Source organism: Salvia splendens, chromosome 19 (genome assembly GCF_004379255.2).
Source record: "Salvia splendens isolate huo1 chromosome 19, SspV2, whole genome shotgun sequence".
In the NCBI taxonomy this organism is placed as follows: Eukaryota; Viridiplantae; Streptophyta; class Magnoliopsida; order Lamiales; family Lamiaceae; genus Salvia; species Salvia splendens.
Genome location: NC_056050.1, coordinates 26,900,135 through 26,916,101, shown reverse-complemented (window position 1 = coordinate 26,916,101; position 15,967 = coordinate 26,900,135). Strand labels below are relative to the sequence as shown.

General features: G+C 34.0%; 2 protein-coding genes across 2 annotated transcripts; both read left to right on the top strand.

Moving 5' to 3' along the window:
• Positions 1-1,585: 1,585 nt before the first annotated feature.
• Positions 1,586-4,830, top strand: LOC121778205. Its single transcript, XM_042175516.1, has 6 exons — positions 1,586-1,780; positions 3,033-3,311; positions 3,454-3,560; positions 3,670-3,802; positions 3,943-4,137; positions 4,238-4,830. The coding sequence occupies exons 2-6, from the start codon at positions 3,042-3,044 to the stop codon at positions 4,547-4,549; spliced, it is 1,017 nt and encodes a 338-aa protein (XP_042031450.1). The 5' UTR covers positions 1,586-1,780; positions 3,033-3,041; the 3' UTR covers positions 4,550-4,830.
• A 9,533-nt stretch (positions 4,831-14,363) lies between these two features.
• On the top strand, positions 14,364-15,777 carry LOC121778207. Its single transcript, XM_042175518.1, has 2 exons — positions 14,364-14,561; positions 15,020-15,777. The coding sequence occupies exon 2, from the start codon at positions 15,023-15,025 to the stop codon at positions 15,578-15,580; it is 558 nt and encodes a 185-aa protein (XP_042031452.1). The 5' UTR covers positions 14,364-14,561; positions 15,020-15,022; the 3' UTR covers positions 15,581-15,777.
• Positions 15,778-15,967: the final 190 nt, after the last annotated feature.

Here is a 15,967-nt window from a genome sequence, read left to right as displayed (position 1 = left end):
ATTTCTTTGGCAATAGAATTAGTAGCAATTTAATTACAATTTCATAATTTTCTAACTAATTTTTTTAATGACAAGAGATGGATTAGAATTTTACAAATTTTTGTGATATTTTTTTAATAACTTCTGCTAGTTTTGGGAAGCAAATTTGCCTTTTAGTTTTGAGACTCAGAATTTGGGATTAAATTCACACTGTCTTTTAGTTTTTCTATTAAATTTGCATGCCTTGCAGGTAGGGCTGGCAATTTTTAATCCGACACGATAATCCGACACGAATCCGCACGAAATTAACCCAACACGAGCACGCACGTTTAGGATTTGGGTCCTTATAGGGTCGACCCAATAAGAACCCGGAAATTTTGGGTTGGGTTGGATTTGGGTCGGGTTGGGTTATCCGTTAAGAAAAAAAAATTATTTTTATTATATTTATTACTAAAAATAATATATTAATTTTTAATTATTTTTATTAATTGAAAAATATTATAATTTTAATTTTATTAGTAAAAATATGATTAATACGGTTATCAATTATTTTTTATGATAAAAAAATATTACTGCATACTTAAATTTTATTAAAAAATAATTATTTTAATTATTTTAACTTTATTAGTTAGATTTAATTTTAATATACTTTAATTTTATTATTTGGATTTAAAAATTATTTAAATTACTATAATTATTTTAATTTTATAATATCTTATTTTATCGTGTAATATCAAATTTTAATTATATAATATCATATGTCGGCCACTATCGTATAACATATATATTGTGTAGTAACTTACTATTAGGGATGTCAATCAGGCCGGCCTATCGTATAACATATATATTGTGTAGTAACTTACACTTACTATTTACTATCATTAAAAGATGACCAATATTTTTTGGATGACACGAAATCCGCACGAATCCGACACGACCTATATTTTTTTGGATGACACGAAATCCGCACGAATCCAACACGAATCTGTTTGGGTTGAACCCGATAAGAACACGATGATTTGGATTGGGTTGGGTTGGGTTGGGAGTTTGGGACCCGATAAGGTTGGGTCGATATTGGGTTGACCCGATAACAACCCAATCCGCACGATTTGTCAACCCTGCTTGCAGGTATGAAATCGAGGTATGCAAAGTTTGTCATTTTTCTTTATTTTTATTCTTTTCTAGCAAAATACTAGAATAGATCAAACTATCCATCAGGATATTTCAAGAGGCATGCGAACCTTTTATTTTAGGGGGCTTTTACATTTTTATCTTATTTTTAAAAAAAAATTGTCACAAAATACAAGAATTAGACCAAATTATTTAACAAAAAATTCAATTTTTTTTATTCGTTTCCTTTATAAAATACAAAGACCAAACTACCCAACAATCTATTTCAGTTTTTTTAAAAACTGAAATTTCTTATTGAACCATTCTTAGAGGAGTAGTATTTTATAAGAGAAAAAAAAAATATTCCCATTATAGAGAAAAATTTAGTAAAATTTAATAAAAAAAAACTACTACCACCAGTTTAATTACTCCAAAAAAACTTCTATTAATTTAATCCCAAATTCTGAAATCATTCTTTAAAGTTTAAACCCGCCCCTTTCCTCTTGCTTACGATATTCCACTCGTTTTACAGTTTCACACTTTGCATAATACTCACTCACACATATAAAGAGGGAGAGATTCTTGCTGCTGTCATTGAAGATTTAACGACTGCGGAGGTCTACAATAAATACTTTCACCATTTTCACGCCGTTGCTGCGGCCACAGTTCGATTCCTTTCCTTATTCTCGTGGTAATTACTCTCATCTATCAACGCATTTTAGGTTTTGACTGCAAATTATTGAGGTTGATGGTAGTGAATGCGTGAGATCTTAACGCAATTGTACTTAATTCACCTGTGTATCTGTTCGTTCGTACCTGCATTTTGCTGCTGTCGAATGTTTTAAATCTTCTGTGCTGGATCGCTGTGCTAATTAGAATTTGTTAGTTTGCTAGTGGCTGCATTTTCGTTGTTTGATTAGTTTCTTTGCCTTTGGCTTGGTGTGATTTTGGGGCTCGATTTTGAGCGATCTGCTTGTTTTCATTTTTCTCTGGTGACATACTGCGTAGTTTTCATTTGTTTTGATGGGCTTAGAGGAAACTGGATGTGAATTAGGGTTTTGAGGGAGGTTTTTAATTGAGTAGCCTTCGTTCTTATACTTAAGAGTCCTGCAGCTGCAGCATGAGCTTTTTTGATCTAGTAAATTTGCTGTCTGTAGCTAGATTCTGATGAATTGTTACTAAATTGAAGATGGTATGCAACTTAAGAGTTGATAAGCTCACTGAATCTTCTGGAAATTTTGGGATGGGCATCATCATGTAGTAGTAAAATTGGTGGTGAAAATTTCCTGGTTCCGAAACTTGTGTAACTGTGTTTGCATCATACTGATTAGATTGCCTGATTATGAATTGATGTATATTCAATTAGCTATACCATTTGAACTTTGATAAAACAACATCCTCTTTCATTTATTGTAAATTAGGCTTTGTTGTGATTAGCTGGTAAATAATATGGGGCGGTTGGGATAGATATATTATCAAGAAACTGAGGAACACAAGACTTGAACTCCATTGAATTTGTAGCCTCAATTTTAGTTGTTGCATTTGTCTCTTTGGTAATTCTATGTAGCTCGAACGTCTTGAGTACTAGTGAGCTCGTGAACAATCAGACTATCAGAAAATAAGTCTAGAAATTAGAGTGATTCACCTGATGAACTCTGAAGAAGCAGATTTTTGCTTTACATGTCGGTCAATAGTTCCATAGTCCATACTGCTTACCACATGACCTGAATAGTTATTACATTTCCACCTGCTGTACCTTTTGTCATTACTAGTTTGGATTAAAGTTCCTGGTAGCAATTCAAAGTTCTGACAGAGATATCTATTAATTTTTGTTAGCACTGTCATTAAAATTTTGGCTTCCTACATATTGACGTATGATCAATCATATTTCTTATGTATACTTTTCTGAAACTCCACTGAATTATTATTTGTTATTGCTTCAGGCTTCCATAATGTCTGAGATAGCTGTCAGAGATAATAATGTACCCGACTCTCAGAGGATAAATGGAGGCTTCAGTAATGGAAAAGTAGTAAAAGCTCAGGTTGAAGGTGTGAGCGAAAACTCTGAAGAAATGCAAAGGAAAGGGATGGCTGCAGTTGTTGGTACTTCAGCTAAGATAGATGAAACAGAAAACTCTGAAGCAGTGGTAACCAGTATAGAAGTAGAGTACATTGAGTCTGAGGATTTGAAGGATGTAGAAGACGTGGATGATTGTCTGAAGGTAATGGCGTTCTCTACCACTCTTTACGGGCAATGCCAGTACTGTGTTTCAGTGGAAGTGAAGTACCGAGATGTCTCTATATCACAATGCCATTTTTGAATCTTGAATATTTGTTGATACTTATCTTGCACTCTGGTTCTAGGCACTCTTGTCAGGACTTGGCTCCAAAGACTGGGTTACAGTGTGTGATGCACTCAACAATGTTCGTCGATTGTCTATATTTCACAAGGAAGCTATTGTTAGCATGCTGTAAGTATCATATTCTATTTGTTTTTGTTTTGGAAGAAAAATGTTATCTCATTTTTTTAACTGCATTTGCTGAGCTGCGTATTGTATGAATATTGGTTCTTAACACCAGGGAAGAAGTCATCTCCTTAGTCGTGAAATCCCTAAAGAATCCAAGAAGTGCTGTCTGCAAAACTGCAATTATGACTGCCTCGGACCTTTTTAAAGCATATAACGACAGCATCATTGATTCATTGGATCCTTTGGTAATACATATTCTACTCAATTTTTTGTATTTTATTTATGCTATTACTCTCCACCTGTGCTTCTTGTGAACAGTCCTTTTCTTAATATCATTTCTTTATAGATTTCAATTGGAGTATAAAATTTCCATTTTTCCTTTTAGCTTGTTCAACTTCTCCTCAAATCTTCACAAGACAAGAAATTCGTTTGTGAGGCAGCTGAAAGTGCATTAGTAGCCTTGACAAGCTGGGTTTCTCCTGTTCTGTTGCTACCCAAGTTGCAGCCTTATGTTACAAATAGGAATCCTCGAATTCGAGCCAAGGCTTCTATCTGTATTTCCCGAAGTGTCCCAAGGCTGGTAAGAACTCTTAGACATGTTTTTATTCTCAACTTTCCCTATAAATTTGTAAAAGTCCTTCTGTGGCACCTCAATTATCCATGTGTGTGATTATTTGCAGGGAATGGACGGAATTCAAGAATTCGGGATAGACAAACTGATTGTAATAGGCGCGTCCCAGCTCAGTGACCGGCTTCCCGAGTCCAGGGACGCAGCTCGTGCTCTGCTGTTAGAGTTGCAGTCTGCTTACGAAAAATCTCAAGCTCCAGAACCAACTGCTGTACCCGAGCAACCTCAAGTCCCGAAACCTACTGCTGCACCCGAGCAGCCTGCTATAGTATCTTGGGAGGACTTCTGCCAATCAAAGCTGTCGACTTTAAGTGCTCAAGCCGTCCTTCGCGTTACCAACTCTGCTAGGGAGGTAGGCTCATAGCATAAACGAGGTTTAGCCGGTAATATTTTCCCCGGTCCATCGTTATCGTCGTGGTGAGATCTAAAAAGTCTTATACTTGTATATACCATGAAAGTTTGCAGTGTCTTCGGAGAGGGATGAGATGAAGCACGTATTTGTGCTATAGATCCTATGATTTTACGCGTGTGGCGAAATTTAAGACTAGCTATATTCCATATTATTGTGTGTTATTTTTTCTAATGATTTTTGCTTTGATTGTATATTTGTTATGCGGAGCTATGGTATATTTTTCTTTACTGTTATATTTTAAATTCTACTATACAAGTAAAAGTTTATTTATGTTTAGATGAAAGTTCAGATGTTGGTTGGTTGTCAACGTCACGTTAAATTTGGTGACCGCTTTCTGATAAGAAGAATATTGATTATTCCATTGGCAATATAGGTAATAAAGGAAATTATGGGAAAAAGTAGTACCTATGAAAAAACTAGAGGATAACATTCTTAGAAAGCTGCATTATTTTCATTATTTTGAAGATTACTTCTCTTACTCCCTCCGTTCCATAGTAATAGAGTCATTTTGTCATTTTGGTACGTTCCATAGTAATAGAGTCATTTCCCTTTTTAGTAAAAATCAACACATTTTTCCACACATACTTTACTCTCTCTTACTTTTTTCTCTCTTCATCTCTCTTCCTTTTTTTCATTTTCCACTTTATTCACCATTTACTTAACTCACCTAACACAATTTTTCTTAATCTCCGTGCCGAAAAGAAACACCTCCATTACTATGGAACGGAGGGAGTATTAAATAAGAATTCTAACAAACACGTAAATACAAAAATTAAGAATCAAATTAATCCGAGACGAACGGAGTATTGTAATCCTTCCGTTTCATTTCAAGTGATTCGTATTTCTTTTCTGATAGTTCCAATTAAAGTAATTCATGGAGTATCATTTTTAGTAAAAACTAACATCTTTTTAATATTTTTATTTTCTTTTTGTTTAACTATATTTCGAAAATCTCATGCCCAAAGGTATATACATTTTTTTGATGAAGTAAAAGTAGAAAAGGATAATTTTATTTATTTAATTTAATTTATGGTAACAAAGAATTTCCCCTTATATAAGAACTGTATTACTGTACTACCGAATTAACACCGAGAGAGTCACACAACGCGAGAAAGCGACAGCTAGATCGCATTAGGGTTTTGCATCTTCACTTCACACCTCTCTCCCCGCCTCATGGCGTCGCAATTGCACGAACCACGCCGCAATCCAACCGGAAACTCGACGTTTCACCCGACGAATCCGAGGAATCCGCATTCTTCCGGCGCCGCTGCTGCTGGCCGTGGAAATTCCGCCGCTCCAGCGCGCCGAAACCGAAGGATTGGGAGCGAATTTCGACGTCTGATCAGAGCGATCGGAGGTGGTGGAGCGGCGGAGTGGAGGCGTTCATGAAGGTGAGGGAATGGTCGGAGCTGGTGGCGGGGCTGAAGTGGAAGACGTTCATCCGGCGGTTCAATCGAGCGCCGGCGCGGGCGAAATTCAACTACGATCCGTGCAGCTACGCGCAGAATTTCGATCATGGAGAGGGGCAGAACGGCCAATTCGACGACGGCGGTGCTTTCCTGGACTTTCCGTCGCGGTATGCGGCGGTTCCGGCGCAGAGTAGCATGTTGAAGGACGGTCACTAATGTGCGCCGCCGGGAGTGTTATCGGCGCTGACATGGCATCCAACCGGTTTAATTACTTGTAATCTTGTAGATATCACACACAATTGAAAGATTTTATCAATTTTATTTCAGTTTTCAAAATTTATTGGTTTATTTTATTAATATTTCAAATTTTCAAGCATTCAAACTCAAATTTTTTGTATGATTATTACTCCAAAAGATAATTAAAGTAAATATGTAGTAATGGATCATCCTATTGCAAGAGTCAACCATCAAAATAAAAATTTGATAATTAAACTTGATACTACAACTTTGAAAGATGAAAATAAATTGTAAAGATTGAGGTAAAATTAAAACAATAGTTGTTTCCATTGATTATATAAGTAATCAAATGGATATTTAAGTCGGCCGAATTTCTTTAAAATAATTATTCTCTCCGTCCACGATCATTAATCAATTTAACATAAAATTCGCATTGTTCACTACCAGAATTATGGATTTGGATCCTCTACGGTGCACGGCACTGCTGTGCACCTAATAAAATAATTTTTTAATAATAAAAAAAAAATATTTTTTTAATGTGTTGTGAGGTGCACAGCAGTGCTGTGCACCGTAGAGGATCCAAATCCCAGAATTATTGAGTGATGATGGGAGTATTTATTTTGGCAATAATACACTTGCTTCTATGAATAAATGTATCTTCTTTTATATATAGCGTGCATTTTACTAGTAGTATTTAGAATAATTCCTTGTGCATATTGTCGTTGCGCATGCTTCTTTAATTTATTAATATTCCAAAATTGCATATTTCACTATATCAAGTTTCTCCCAATTTCCCACTAATTTCACAACTTTCCAAAACTCTATTGAAAATTGAATTAATTGATTTGATCCTTGCTGAATAAAGGTTTTTCGAGGTAAAAATGCACCCAAATTATTATGATAGTCAGGTTCCAAAAATTAATAAATTGCTATAAACATTGTGTCATTACAACTTTGGGCTTATCGTTGTTAACGGGCTAGTGGGCTTTCCGATGAGCTAACCAAACTTAATACCCACTTTTTTGAAAAAAATCTCTTTTATTAAATATGATCGAAAATGATATTCTCGTTGTCATGAATCACGAATTCACGATTACTCGAATATTAAACTCATTGACAGGAGGATACGCGCATTACATTCATCCAACATGGATATGGTGATCGTTATTTTTACAATAATCTCTCATTAAATTAATACTTACTTAGTTCAATTTAATCGAGTATTTTATATTTTCGATTGTTATTTTAAGTTTGGTAATACGACGTTGTTTTAATCACCAAATGATCTTGCCACAGTTTTTTCCGTCCAACAACTCGACTCTAATTTTCCCCAACAAAAATTTATTCAAATAAAATATAAATCACAGTTTAAAGTACCTAAATTAAAATAAATAGATCAAAATAAGGAGTACCTACTTTGAAGAGTGAGTATACAAAAATGCCCTTTAGATTTTCGGGGGTGTTTTTGTCCAAAATTTGGGACAAAAAGTGAAAAAGCATCTGACGAGCAATTGGTATAGTATGGGATCGCAAATTATATTTTGCAGGTATAGACAGCAGATGTTTGTCGCATAAAGTATATAGCATAAAAATGTAATTCACTCTTTTAAAAATAATTTGGGACCACAATTTTTCTATTTTTTTTGGTTATGACCTTATTTTTTACCTTTAAATCAACCGAACTTAGGCATTTTTTCAGTTGATTTCCACAAAATACATATAAAATATAGAAATTGTAGGCCCAATATTTATGACTACTGGCTCTTCATTACCAAAATATTAGTGGTAACCATATGATTATATAGACATGATTGAAAATGGGAGAATAGAGACCTTTACAAAGAAAGTGAATTTCTTTGTGAAGTACTGAAGAATACCCTAACCATTATTTATTCAATTTCTTTTATTTCTAAATTAAATAGAAATTGGAGTGTTAAATAGTAATGAAGTATGGTTAGATTTTATTTGATCTGTGTCCGCGATTTAAAGTCACATTCTATTATAAAATTAATAAATAAAAATGGTGTTCATATTCCATTAACTGATTTTTTCATTTTCTTCACAAAATTGAACAATTCGTTAAAACCCGAATTCATGTTGAATCATAATAAAACTATTAATGGCGGACAGAGGGGGGTATCTACTAATTTTACAGCTTCAAAATATGAACTTGTAGAAGTCAGTTATCACACTTAATATAAAGTAGAGATATTTAATATTTATTTTATGAGTGAACTGCATCAAATACCCCTAACTTTTGCACTTCTTGCAACAGTGATCCCTAACAAAAAATATAGCACCAGAGCGGCCTAACAAAAAATACAATCACAAACGAGGTTTTTCCGGATGATAACACCCTCAGGCCCTTAAAGAGCATTCTTAGCAAATTACCCACATTAACATAAATTGTATACAATGCAAAATAAATTAATATAAATGCAATCCGTCTACATATAAAATGCAAATAAACAACCTATATCTAAAATGCAAAACTGAACAATAATAGATGCAATCTGCCGAAATTCATCTATAGCTTCTACAAATGTATATTGCATTTTTCTGTATACAATATTACATTTTTCGTGCCACGTGGCAGCACATGATTGGATGTACATTAATAATTTAAAATTAGTTAGCATATTAGTATATCCCTACTACTATATACGCATTTACATCCTTAACAAAATAAACAATATAAATAAAAATATAAGTATTCAGTACAAACTATAAATAACAAATGAAATATACGATTGATATAAGAAAATATGTCAAATTTAAAAATAGTAAGGAAATATAATTAATTCTTAAGCACCTATATATGTAGAAAATTTTAATTGTCTTTTTCCTTTTTAGTTTGGAACAGTTATAGATTTCGTACATCTTATAGTATAAGCCATAAATTCTACAGAGAAAATATAAATAAATAAAGAAATACTAGTTCGAATGAAAGTGTGTGACACATGAAAAATAAAAAAATAAGTAAAATATCTTATTTATGTGCAGCCCATCGGACTAGCCCGAATTAAACCCTTAAATTTCCAACCAAGTAAACAAATCTATCAAGGAGTTCGGGCTATAGCCCGGTTCCTAATTAAACCCTTAATTTCCAACCAAAAAATCAATTTCACCAAGGAAATTATGTTCAAACTTCTAGCTAGACATAGAAAAGAGAATCGAAAAAATTATACTGTATTAAATTATATCAAAGTATATGATTGATCAATTTTCAAAGCTTTATTCTACATTAATTCTTTCCCTTTTTGGGATAAGGCTGCAAATGTACAAAGATACTAATTTACATATTCCAAAATTAAATTAAGTAAGTGGGCCCACGGGAAACAAATAGTTTATCAAAAACATTTCTACACACGTAGAATGTCTTAATTAAGTTCTTAACCATTCAATTCTATACACATATTATACCACACATATAATAAGGTATCGACCTTAATAAATACAAGTAATTTAATTAATAACACTCTCTCATTTGTTTTCCTAGTTTAGCCTAGGATTATAAGTAACACAACTATAAAGTACATAAATAAGATGGATCGATGCAGGCCATTTTATCAATTCTATATTTGTTTTATCCATCTATGTGGTGTAGCATCCACGAGGGTATTATCGGATTTGAAAATTGATTTTGGTGTAATGTCGTGACTTTTAAGAAATGTTAAGAAAAATGAGTGGAAAAAGTTAGTGAAATAGAGATCCACTTGTATATAGGAGTATTAGTTTTAAATAAAATGTGTGTGCAATGAGTTAATGGAAGGTGGAACCTTATTACTATTTATAGTAAAAGTGAATCAGGACTTCTATTCGTGGACGGATTAAAATGACAAAACGAGACTCCTATTCGCGGACGAAGGGAGTAATGTGTTATGGTGTACGATGAAATGTGATTTTCAATTGGAAGACATACAAAAGAAATCCTATAGTATAAATTGGTGGAAGAAATGGGTGATTTGGTATGTCGTTTAAAAAAAATACTACCTCCGTCACATATAATTCGTCTCAGTATTCCATTTTGGTCCGTCCCATATAATTTGTCCCATGTCACTTTTACAATTTTTTGTAGTGGGCCTCATATTCCACTAACTCATTCCTACTCACATTTTATTATAAAACTAATATATAAAAGTAGGATACACATTCCACTAATTTTTTCAACCCACTTTCCATTACATTTCTTAAAACTAGTGGCGGGTCAAAGTGACCCGAAATATCTGGGACGGAGGGAGTACAATATAATTATACTATTATATTCATGTACAAAATATATTATCTTAAATATTAAAAAAAAAATACAACTCCTCGTTTCAAATTACTATAAACAATTGAAATACGCAAAAAGGTGAGAGTCATCTACCAAAGTAGTTCAGTTTCTCCATTTCACTCACTCTCTCAAACCCTTCTTCCTCTGCTTCTCCTTCAGATCAGGTTTTGATTTCTTTAATTTCTGAATTCTGTTGTTCTATTAAGCCATGGTGTTATCATTTGTTTGAGTTTCCGTCTCTGTTTTGTTGTGTAGCTCATCATTTGTTTGAGCTTTTTTGTGTTATGTTTCTGTTAGCTTATTATCTTCTGTTTGTTTGAGCTGTCTCATGTATTTTTGAACAATTTTCAGTTGATTGAGCTCATATTATTGTAATTTTCAGAGTTTTCTTCTCCGATTACTTGATGATATGTTGAATTTAGTGAGTAATCTTCTGGATTTGTTGTTGGTATGTTGAATTGAGCTCGTTGTGTTGACATTTATTTCAGCATTAAGTTTCTGTTAGGTTATTTTAACATTCAGCTTCTATAGAGGTTGAATTGAAATCATTGAGTTGACGTTTAGTTGAATACTTTTTTCGTGTATGTTTTTCTTTTTGTTCGACTCATTTATTTGATCATTTGGAGTTAGTAGCAAATGAATATTCGGTGTAAATCAGCTGTGAGTGAACATATTTTTTGAGTTTTTTCTTGTTGAGTTTGTAATTGAGTTTCAGTTTCATTTGTTTCAGATCTGATGTGGTTTTTTTCTTTATGTGATAGTTTCACTAAAAGGATGGTGAGACGTTGGGAAAAAGTCAATGTTGATGGTGGTCCCATGCCGTTGAGGCACAACCATAGCTGTAACATACTTGATGATACTGTGACTAGAGATGACTTATGTATATTCGGTGGTGTGTGTGATGGAAAGACTTACAATGATCTGCATTTTTTGGGGACTTGTAAGTTTTTTTAGTTTTAATCATCATCTCTTTCCCTTTATACCATGAATTTTTTTCATTGAATATGCAATTCAGTTTTAATGGAAAGACTTATTGAATATGCAATGTTTTTTTATTGAATATGCAATTCACCCCTTTTCCATATTCATTGCTCATGTCAGTAACCAACACTTAGATTCCACTCACTGTTGGAGGCGTTGCTCCACCTCCAAGAGAATGCCACAGTGTAGTATTTGTGGGTAGAAAACTCTATGTATTTGGTGGATTTGACAAAGATAATAAGGAACTTGATGACCTGTATGTTTTGGATGCCGGTATGAACATGTTTTACAAAGTTATCACCCTTCCACTTGCATTCTTTATTGTCATGTTTTATTTGTTATTTGCAGATGCTTCCTCGTTGGAGTGGAATCAGTTGTCAGCCACGGGTACTCCTCCAAGTACATTACACACTCGTGCCTGCAAAGCTTGGGGGAACAACATAATCGTTGTTGGTGATGTTGATACTTCTAACATGAGCCATTCGGATGTGCGCATGCTTGGGGGAGTACCAACAACGATTATCTTGTTCCCCCAAGCTTTACAGGCACGAGTGTGTAATGTACTTGGAGGAGTACCCGTGGCTGACAACTGATTCCACTCCAACGAGGAAGCATCTGCAAATAAAACATGACAGTAAAGAATGCAAGTGGAAGGATGATAACTTTGTAAAATATGTTCATACCGGCATCCAAAACACACATGTCATCAAGTTTCTTATTATCTTTGTCAAATCCACCAAATACATAGAGTTTTCTACCCACAAATACTACACTGTGGCATTCTCTTGGAGGTGGAACAACGCCTCCGACAGTGAGTGGAATCCAAGTGTTGGTTACTGACATGAGCAATGAATATAGAAAATGGGTGAATTGCATATTCAATAAAAAACATTGCATATTCAATAAGTCTTTCCATTAAAACTGAATTACATATTCAATGAAAAAAATTCATGGTATAAAGAGAAAGAGATGATGATTAAAACTAAAAAACTTACAAGTCTCCAACAAATGCAGATCATTGTAAGTCTTTTCATCAAACACACCATCGAATATATATAAGTCATCTCCAGTCACAGTATCATCAAGTGTTACAGCTATGGCTGTGACTTGGTGGAGGTGGCAAGCACTTGTTGTTCTTTGGCGATGATAAGTTATCTACCCACCCCAGAAACACTGATCAAGCATATGCACTACGCGGTTTTCTTTTACAAGACATCTATTATAATTTTCCTAGCATCACTATTTTTACCCCAACTTTTTTTTCGCTCAAAACATTTGGGCTTTACGATGTTCAGTCATTACGTAATCTTTAGGAACATTTTTCTAGTTTTAAAGATTTTGTAATTTTGTTCAACCATTTAAGTTTCCATTAGGAACATTTTTTTACTTTTACTATTTCTTTCGGTATTCAATCCACATGCATCACATTATATGATGCAGGTTGATTATTGGATTCATTCATGTATGATAAAGATAAAGTGGCAATTTCCTTTTTGTGGATTACAAAATCTGAATCTTAAACCTTGCTTCTTGCAAATTTAAATTGATGAAATGTTTTGTTGTGACATAATTTCACTTTCATTAGTTAGAAAATACATGTAAAATATCAACCCTGACCCGTCGAGCTACCTGGGCCAAAAAGTTTTCGAAAACAACTCTCATAAAAAATAAAACTTAAAACAATAGTAAAAATGATTCCAAGGTTGCTAATTACTATTTCCCTCTCACATTAAGGGTCATATTTTGCCATTTCGGTCCGTCCTATAATAAGAGGCATATTTCACTTTTATCATAAATGGTAAGTATACCTCACATTCCACCAATCAATTTTACTCACATTTTATTATAAAACTAATATATGCAAGTGAGACATATAGTCCACTAACTTATTCAGCCCAATTTTCTTTATACTCATATTTCTTAAAATTCACGCTCACACTAAATGTGACACTTAATGTGGAACGAAGGTAATATTATACTATAATATTACAAAGCAGGTCCGCTGCTTCTTCTTAAAAAATTTCTCCCTCCATCTCATGTTACTAGCACTTTTCATTTTAGGCAGTAAATTTGGGATTGATTATTTAATGGAATTAAATTAAAATTTTAAGTGTAATGTAACATCAATTAATAAATGAGCTCTTAACTTAAACTAACATATTAATTAAATATATTAATTCTAACTTAAATTATAAATAGTGTAATGAGTTTGTGACGAGTCAAAAAACAATAGTACGAGTAACATTGGACGGAGGGAGTATAAAATAACTAAAAGATAATCAAAATCTCGCCTCCGTAGAAAGATGGATCCAAGAACTAAAAAATGCGGTTGGACAAGATATTAATGTACTATTAAAATATATATTATATTAATAAAATAAACATTAAATATCTCTACTTTATAGTGCGGTTGGACAAGATAATAATATCTTAATATATATATATATATATTATATTAATAAAATAAATATTAAATATCTCTACTTTATATTAAGTGCGATAACTGACTTCTACGAGTTCATATTTTGAAGCTGTCAAAATTAGTAGATACCCCTTCCGTTAGCCATTAATAGTTTTTTTATGATTCAGCATGAATTTGGGTTTTAACGAATTGTTCGATTTTGTGAAGAAAATGAAAAATGAGTTAATGAAATATGAAGACTATTTTTATTTATTAATTTTATAATAGAATGCGACTTTAAATCACGGACACATATAAATAAAATCTAACCATACTTCATTACTATTTAACACTCCAATTTCTATTTAATTTAGAAATAAAAGAAAATGAATAAATAATGGTTAGGGTATTCTTCAGTAATTCACAAAGAAATTCACTTTCTTTGCAAAGGTCTTTATTCTCCCATTCTCAATCAAAATTCAAAATCAAAACATCAACATCTTCACACACTCTCTCTCTCTCTCTCTCTCTCTCTCACACACACACATCAACTCTTCACACCCTATTTTCTCCATAATTTCACTCTCCTATTCTATCTCTGCTCACTCGTGTGAACCAGCCCTCATTCTGCTTGCCTCAGCTGTCTTTATTCTCAATTGGGTATGTGCCATTTTCGCTTATTTCCGTGAAAGATTGCTTTTTTAGGCAGTAATTCATCTCCAATTATTGAATTTTGAGTTGATTTTGGTAATCACATGTCTTGATATTTGTGGGCTTTCTTTAATTTTTTATCTTGTAATTGTAGATCTTAATTATTTGTTAGTTTATGTAGTTTTGATTCAATTTCTACTGTTTATTGGTTACTTTATGTAGTTTTGAATCAATTTCTATTGTTTATTGGTTAATTTGTGTAGTTTTTAATCAGTTGGTTATCTATTGTTGTTGAAGATTTCTTGATTCCTTGTCTATGTTTGTTTAGTTTGATCCTATGCTTCATTTCCCAGTGTTGTTTTGTTCAATGCTTGATTTATTTAGTGTTAAATCACTTCACTTGTTTAGCTCTGTAGTTCTGTTTTTGAAACCATATTGATTCTGTCTCATTTTATGCATATTTTAAGACAATGTCGCAAAGCTATGCGGTCGAGCTCTACTTCGATCCCGCGCTGGAGAATCAGGTCTTGAAGGCGTGGAACGTGCTGGCTCGTCGCCAAATCAGCACGCAGCTGATTGAGATCGAGTCGAGGCCACACCTCACCTTGTTCTGGAGTGACTTTGTTGATGTTGCCAAGTTAGAGAACGTGCTGAGATTGATCGGTTCGAAGCAGGAGCCTCTGCCTCTGTCGTTCTCTTCGATTGGAAGCCTCCCGAACGACAACAACGTCCTGTTTCTTGGCCACACCCCGTCTGTTTCGCTCCTCCAGTTCCAATCGCAGCTTTGTGATGCCATGAGGAAAGAGGGTGTGGAAATCGGGGAGGAGTACCGGCTGGACAAGTGGATTCCTCACTGCCTGGTGGCTCAGGAGGTGCCAAAGGCGCGTATGGCCGAGGCGTTTACTCTCTTGCGGGATTTGAAGCTGCCAGTTAGTGGATATGCGATGGAGATCTCGTTGGTCGAGTACCAACCCGTTCGTGAGCTCTTCTCGTTGACTCTGGGTACACACTATCTTAGTGAGGCTTAATGTGATGAATTTTTCCGTGCTTCTAGAAACTTTTCGTAGATTGGTTGTGACAATGGTACATATAGCGTCTGATTAGGATTTATTGCAGTTGGCGGCCGTATGAATCTCATGAATTTTATGTCAGCTCGTACGTGTAGGACTCGTTTATAAATCTTAGTTAAACTCGTTTGAGAGAATGCATTTGCCATGTTTATCGATTTTTTTGCCTCGGATATATGATCTGAACTGCAATTGCTTCTTAATGATGCATCTATACATGTTTCTTGAAATGTTGTTCTTCGCGATGGATCATCACTGTGATTGACACGAAGAGACTTAAAGAGGAATAGTTGCAGGCTAACATACCTCAAGAGGTTCGATCAGGTAATCTATATGAATTAAAGCATG